Below are 7,352 nucleotides of genomic sequence, written 5' to 3'. Positions count from 1 at the left end.
ATAATGATTAATTGCATAAGTAATCATAAATGTTAGATAACATAAATATAAATGTTAATGAAGTTAATAAGAGTTAGATTACAGAAATATAATTCAGGCAGTATAATCGACCATATATAACTTAAATAACATAAATATAAATGTTAGTGAAGTTAATAAAAGTTAGATTACATAAATATAATTCAGGCGGTATAACCGACCATATATAACTTAAATAACATAAATATAAATGTTAGTGAAGTTAATAAAAGTTAGATTATATAAATATAATTTTACTTATGATGATAATAATATTTACCTTACTAATAAATAATAGAAGATATCGTTAAAGAATTTCTTACCTTGATTAGTGACTTGTGCTTGCTTAGATAAACTTTGATTATATGGAGCAATTCGTGCTGATAACGTATTATAATTTAGGAGTTTATAACTACCTTTAGTGATCTAACTCTTGGCTATGGACTACTGATATTAAAGAGAAATGAGAGAGTAATAAATCTTATTGAAGTGAATGGTGCAAAAACTGATTACATTCGATTCTATATTTATACTATAAATTTTACTGTGCAGGTAACTATTCAAATGCATGCGTAACTATTATTGAAATTGACATTCACCATCATTCTACTTTTGATTTCACAACAAACAGCTTTTTTTTTTTTTTTTTTTTCAAAGTGTTCCACAAGAGATGAACCTCGATTGAAAATCAAGTACAGTAACTCAATTATTACTCCACATTAGTTATACAAAAATAAACAAATCTGATCATCGGAACAGATCTCCGGCGATACTCCGTTCTATCTTCATCGATTATTTCATACTGTTACAATGGAAGCAATCAGGAAACAGGCTACGAAGCTTCGTGAACAGGTTGCCAGACAACAACAGGTAAATTAAATATATTATTTTCTTTAAATTTGAACTCCGATTAGATTATTCCGGCTAAATTTTGTTCGTGTCAGCAGTATTCACTATTTTCTTATTTGTAACGATCTGTAGATAAATTTGATCAGTAATTACTTATGTCAGTTTATGTAATTATAGTTCTCTGTTTGAATAAGCTTAATTCTCTGATTAATCAGTTTAGGTATTGAAATTGTTAGGATTTGTGTAACCTTCAGATTATCAATAATCCGGATAGATTTTTTTCTTTCTGTTTAGGAGTCTTAATGCATAAGATGCTATATTTGTAGAAGCTATAGATCTGGTGACTGGTGAGCCTGGCCTCAATTTCGTTTGAGAGTTGATGAATATATGTGTCTTGTTATCTTGACTAGGGTGGTGATATATCCACCTTTGTTGTACTGTATAATCTATTAATGCACCGTTATGGTGGATGTAGTAAAAAGTGTGGTGGATATATCAATGCCCTTTTAAATAGGATGTAGTAATCAATGCTTATGATGTAAAGAACTCTATTCTTTGTTACTGGTTTGATTTTATACAACTTATCCACAAATAAGTGATTATATATCGGGTTTCAATTTCAGGCAGTTTTCAAGCAGTTTGGTGGTGGTGGTTATGGAGGTTCAGATAATCTGGTAACCGATGAGGCAGAACTCATGCTTCACCAGAAACTCGAGAGACTGTACATATCAACACGTGCTGCCAAGGTTGCTTCCCTCATGTATTGGTGGTGTATGTTTTCATATATAAAGTACCCTTAGATCAAGTAGTAATAACTAAAAGCAACACATGCTCAGTTATATGTTTATAACTATAATACTTATGTAAATTATCAATAATCTATTTTATTCCGAATATGAAATTAAGTTGTTTCTGTCCTGCAATCTGTTAACTTTTGGCTTTTCAGCATTTTCAAAGAGACATTGTTCGTGGCGTTGAAGGATATATAGTCACTGGTTCCAAACAAGTTGAGATAGGCAAGTTGGTGATGCTTTCCAATAATGTTGATTTTCATTTTCATGTATTAAAAATAATATATAACTTTTGTATCAATGTAATCTTTGGCAGGAACTAAATTGTCAGAAGATAGCAGAAAATATGGTATTGAGAATACATGCACTAGTGGAAATACACTGTCAAGAGCTGCAGTTAACTTCTCACGAGCTCGTGTACAGATGGAGAAGGAACGAGGAAATCTACTGAAATCTTTTGGGACACAGGTTTGGAATGAATTATATCTTTTTCCCATATGAAATGTTTTTTTTTTTTTTTTTTTTTTTTTTTGGTAAAGGGGAGCACCCGGCAAAATTTATTAATCAAAAATTATTACAATGGATAACAAAGACTACATGAGAGCTCTATAGTCCAAATACAAACCAAAGTAACTAAATCTAACATATGCTAGACACAACCAATAAGGACTAATATCATCCTTGCACACTACAAAAACAAACAGCCCATGCATAAACATCAGACAATCTGCCATTTAGCCTTCAGGTTTTGAATCTGAACCGAGTCCTTAAGTTTCAAGGACATAATCTTTAGCCTAACAGTCGAAAAAACGAGATGAAAAATTTGGTCCCCAGTTCTAGCATTATCATTGAACAACCGAGCATTTCGTTCCTGCCATATAAAGAAAACTGAGGCTGCGAATAAAAGCTTAGCAACCACTACTTAGTGACTCTACGATGAGCAACAGGAGAAAGAAATTCAATAACAAACTTCCAGTCGTCACCTTGCAAAGGGAATTGAATTAAACCTTTAGCTCTTCTCCACACTTGCTTAGAAAACGAGCATTTAAAGAACAGATGCGCTTGAGAATCAGGCTCCAACTTGTATAAAGGACACACAACAGCACCATTTCCGCCATTCACAGCAACATCCCATGGCTTAAGGTGATCTTGAGTTTTCAACTTTTCCTTAAGGAGCAACCACACAATAAACGAGTGTCTCGGAATATTTTGTGGGAACCAAACTATAGAAAACCATGAAACCAAATTTGCACGTGACCGAATTGAGTCCCATGCCACTTTGACTGAAAAATCATAAAAATTACCATCAAATCCTTTCCATTTCACAATATCAGACTTATTAAAATCTGGAAGAGGCAACGAAGACAGCAAGGGAAATTTAGATAACCAAGATGCAGGCCACTGCCATCCATCTGAATTGCATAAATCAGAGACTTTGGATATCATTTAGCCCAGCTCTAACCATGTCACGTCTAGAAATGAATTCAAACAAGGGCCCATAATCACACCAAGTGTCGAACCATGCCAAGGTGCTTTGACCATCGCCTACCTGATGAATGATGAATCTCCTAACATCATTACGAATGTTGAGAATTTTTCGCCATCCCCAGCTTGAATCAGCAGCAACACTAACATTCCAGAAGTGATAATCTTTCAATCGATACTCATTGATCCACTTTACCCATAAAGATTGTTTATGAGTAATCAAACACCAAATATGATAGGCCATAAGAGCTATATTCCAGAGCTTTAAACTTTTAATCCCAAGGCCCCCTTCATTTTTTGGCGAACAGACCTCAACCCATTTGACTTTAGCCTTACCTCGCTTCATGTCTCCTTGACACCAAAGGAACCCACGCATCAACTTCTCAATCTCCTTAATTATCTTTTCCGGCAAGATAAAGACATACGACCAGTAAACCTGCATGGAAGATAGAACCGAAATAATTAATTGAACTATACCTGCGAATGAGAGAGCCTTATTCTTCCAATCGTCGATTTTCATCTTCACTTTGTCAACAAGGACTTTACAGTCCTTGTACATCAGCCGGGACGATATCAACGGGACACCCAAATATGTTATTGGAAGGGATCCCTCCTCAAACGGAAGAAGAGATAAAATTTCAGCTTTCAACCTATTAGGCACATTCCCAAAATACGCTGTGCTTTTGGACATGCTGGGAGCTAACCTCGAACATTTTGAAAAAAAACATCCAAAGCTTCGGCAACAACAACAACCGAATCCGAACATTTTGTAGAAAGTATTATTTCAATGCGACATTGTTTATTAGTCCATTAATTGATAAAGCTTATGCCTTTAATTCTCATCATGTTTCTTTCTAATCAAATTGTACAGGTTGCAGAGCCATTAAGAGCAATGGTAATGGGGGCACCCCTTGAAGATGCTAGACATATTGCTCAACGTTATGACAGAATGCGCCAAGAGGCTGAAGCACAGGTGTTTGAAATTCGAAATTACTCGGATAGTACTACTCGGGCGGAAAGTACACGGTCAAACTCAGTTAAAACTAGGCCAAATTTCAGGAGTGCTCAGAAAATCGGTCAAAACTAGGTCAAAGTCAAACTTGGTCAACATCCGAGTGCTCCCCGAGTTTCCTAGTACTTCTTAAAAGTCCCGACTGAGTATTTTCTGAGTAGCGATTTTTGCAACCTTGCATGTGTATTCCATTATGTGTTGAATATCTAATATTGTAAGTTGGTAGGTTCTTGAAGTTTCTAAACGACAAGCAAAGGTGATGGAGGGAAGTGGTAATCCCGATCTATTTTCTAGACTTGAAGCAGCCGAAACAAAATTGCAAGATATGAAGTCGAACATGGCAGTATTGGGGAAGGAAGCTGCATCAGCAATGGCTGCAGTTGAAGCTCAGCAGCAAAAGATGACTCTTCAAAGACTTATTTCCATGGTAAAACTAGTCCACTTAGTGGGTTAAATAAATTTCACATGCTATTTTTTTTTTTGTTTTGTTTGAAAAACATCTTTTGATAGATTGAATCAGAACGAGCTTACCATCAGAAGGTTATTCAGATTCTTGATCATCTTGAAGGGGAGGTATGCATCTATACAGTTTCTTATAACATTAACGTTTTTTGGATTATAGTACTTATTGGTCACCATGTCGATTTGTGAAAAAAGGGTTGATAACTGGCTATCTAGACTGTACACAGTTGGATGCTTATTCATAATGTGGGGCATACGTAACTCACTCAGCGGTTGAGGCCAAGGTTGTAAAAGTTGATGAATTTTGACTTTGACCAATTTTGACCTTGACCAAATATTGAGTGATTTTTACGTGGAAAGGTCGGGAACTATTTGGTCGTTGATGAATATTGACTTTGACCAATTTTGACCAGATTTGGTAAATATTGACTAATTTTAACATAATAAATTCGACTGACCAACTAAATATGACTTTAGATGGATTTTGACCCGTTGACCGATTTTGGCATGTTGACCGACTTTGGCTGGTGTTTACTCACCATTTTCCGGTAATTTGATTGACCGTTGACCGACACTTTGACTGACTTAGCCCTAGTCGAGTCTGACTAGTCCCCTAAGTCGGCTAGTCGGAAACCTTTCGACCGACTTTTATGACACTGATGGTGGCTATAGCTTATAGGGTGTCTGGGCTCGACCAGTGACCTTGGGCTATTTTTTGGCTAAGATGCCCCAACCCATTTACCAGCTGGGCACGATGTCCGTAACAGCAATATCAGATAACCCAAATTAAACTTCTTTATTACTCATGTTGCGCTTGTGATGTTATGATTTAGTGTGCACTATTCTTAACTGATGAGAATGTAGAGTAACTAAGTAACTAACAACATGAATTGTATTGTTGTTTCATGCTAATATGATACAAAGTGTTCTGGATTTGCGTTTGAACTGATAACTAGAACTTAATATATTGATCTCTATACGCACACACACGAACATATATTTTACAAACATTAGAACTATCTTTCAAAGCATAAAGCTCCTTTCCCCACTTCTTTTGACACAAACCCAACTTAAAAGCTTTAGAAGGCTGTTTTAATCTTCAAATTGTATTAACATGTATATGTATAATTCGAAAGACCAATAAAAGAAAAATTCAAGGTGTCTTTATAATGAGTAAACAAAGTGTATGGAGTAGGAATCATGCTTCACTGTCTGGCTCATAAAATTTCTTCCAAGGCCCAACTATCTATTCCACTTCTTTATAAAAATATATGCAGCCTTTTGATTGAAGAATTTTTATTTTCAATTAGTTTTTTTTGCCTTTAATTTGGTTGTCAAATATTTAGATGATATCAGAGCGACAACGAATTGAAGCAGCTCCTTCACCAACTGAGGAATCGCAATCATCTCCACCTCCACCACCATCATACGAAGAAGTCAATAAAACATTTACCTCCCCAATTCAAAATGGTTCGGATCATGAGGTGGATTACTTTTTAGGAGAGGCAAGCATCCAAATCTCGTTTATGCTTTTTCCTAATTTTCATGTTTATTCTTACTAGAGTAAATTACACCGATAGCACCTTGTGGTTTACATGAAATTACACCAGTCGTCTTTATCTTTTGAAAATTACACTGATAGTCCTCGTGGTTTTCACTAAATTACACTAATCGTCATTATCTTTTGAAAATTACACTGATCGTCCCTGGTTTACTATGTTGATGGTCCATGACTTACTTAAATCACACATTGATTGTCCCTCCAATTAAAGTGCATTTTGAATAAGTCAGGGATTATCGACCTATCTAATTTTTAAAAGATGAGGACAATTAATGTAATCTCACCATGAAAATATCCCAATTTGTTCCAGGTTATGTTCCCGTATAATGCAGAGACTGATGTGGAGCTCAATTTATCATCTGGTGATTATGTAGTTATACGAAAGGTATACAACTTCCGAATTTTGCGTATTATTGTTTTTATCTACACAATTCATTTTCTGTGTGTCTTAATAATCACACAGGTAGCAAATAATGGTTGGGCGGAAGGTGAATGCAAAGGGAAAGCAGGTTGGTTTCCATTTGAATACATCGAAAGACGTGAACGCGTTCTGGCAAGTAAAGTTACCGAAGTCTTTTAAACGATGTTCCTTTTACTTTCTTGTTTGTATGTTTGTATGTATTTTGCCTATCAATATGAAAAAAAAAAAAAAAAATACCTGGTTCTGGTTCTGGTTCTGATCAGATACTGGTATGCATATAGCAGCAAACTTATACACTTTTGTATGTATCTTGGTGTTCATTTTGTATTTAATTCCCTTAAGTCTTATATAACAGTTGCTTTTACATTTCAGCAACTGAGAATGTTTGAAATATTAGTTAGACCGTAAGAGATGTGAGCGTAACACCTTTAAAATTCGATACTATCTACTATACATACATACATTATATAAATCGCGTCATATAAATCCTATGTGTTAACTTATGGTTAAATTTTGCCACATGTCAATTCTATCAACTCCACATTACACGATTTATTTGTTCAAAAAAATTAATATTTCGATTGATATAATTTCCTAATGTATAGCCTACATAAACTACATACTTTTTTAAAGGTAAAGATCTGATCTTATTGATATAAAATAAGTCAAAACATAAATTAAACAACTTATAAATAAACAAGATTTTTAAAATTCTTATCTTAATCTATATTTCCTATTAAATTGCTAAAATGA

At 34.7% G+C, this 7,352-nt stretch overlaps 1 protein-coding gene across 2 annotated transcripts; it reads left to right on the top strand.

Moving 5' to 3' along the window:
• The first annotated feature begins 684 nt into the window (after nucleotides 1-684).
• On the top strand, nucleotides 685-6,960 carry LOC139856912 (SH3 domain-containing protein 2-like). Of its 2 annotated transcripts, none has more exons than XM_071845625.1 (10): nucleotides 685-888; nucleotides 1,491-1,613; nucleotides 1,814-1,883; nucleotides 1,975-2,126; nucleotides 4,015-4,116; nucleotides 4,382-4,582; nucleotides 4,666-4,728; nucleotides 5,964-6,122; nucleotides 6,489-6,563; nucleotides 6,642-6,960. In XM_071845625.1, the coding sequence occupies exons 1-10, from the start codon at nucleotides 829-831 to the stop codon at nucleotides 6,756-6,758; spliced, it is 1,122 nt and encodes a 373-aa protein (XP_071701726.1). In that variant the 5' UTR covers nucleotides 685-828; the 3' UTR covers nucleotides 6,759-6,960. The 2 variants fall into 2 exon arrangements, with proteins under 2 accessions (XP_071701726.1, XP_071701727.1); XM_071845626.1 differs by having other exon boundaries at nucleotides 754-888; nucleotides 1,491-1,638.
• Nucleotides 6,961-7,352: the final 392 nt, after the last annotated feature.

Source organism: Rutidosis leptorrhynchoides, chromosome 7 (assembly GCF_046630445.1).
Source record: "Rutidosis leptorrhynchoides isolate AG116_Rl617_1_P2 chromosome 7, CSIRO_AGI_Rlap_v1, whole genome shotgun sequence".
Taxonomy (NCBI): domain Eukaryota; kingdom Viridiplantae; phylum Streptophyta; class Magnoliopsida; order Asterales; family Asteraceae; genus Rutidosis; species Rutidosis leptorrhynchoides.
Note: the sequence above shows the minus strand (reverse complement) of the source record. Positions and strands in the feature narration are given on the sequence as shown.

What these genes read in the sequence shown, in the direction of transcription:
- LOC139856912 (XM_071845625.1), top strand. Translation starts at nt 829, where the DNA reads ATGGAAGCAATCAGGAAACAGGCTACGAAGCTTCGTGAACAGGTTGCC. An exon ending in TGAAATCTTTTGGGACACAG is followed by an intron (nt 2,127 to 4,014) that starts GTTTGGAATGAA and finishes CAAATTGTACAG; the next exon opens with GTTGCAGAGCCATTAAGAGC. An exon ending in GCCAAGAGGCTGAAGCACAG is followed by an intron (nt 4,117 to 4,381) that starts GTGTTTGAAATT and finishes GTAAGTTGGTAG; the next exon opens with GTTCTTGAAGTTTCTAAACG.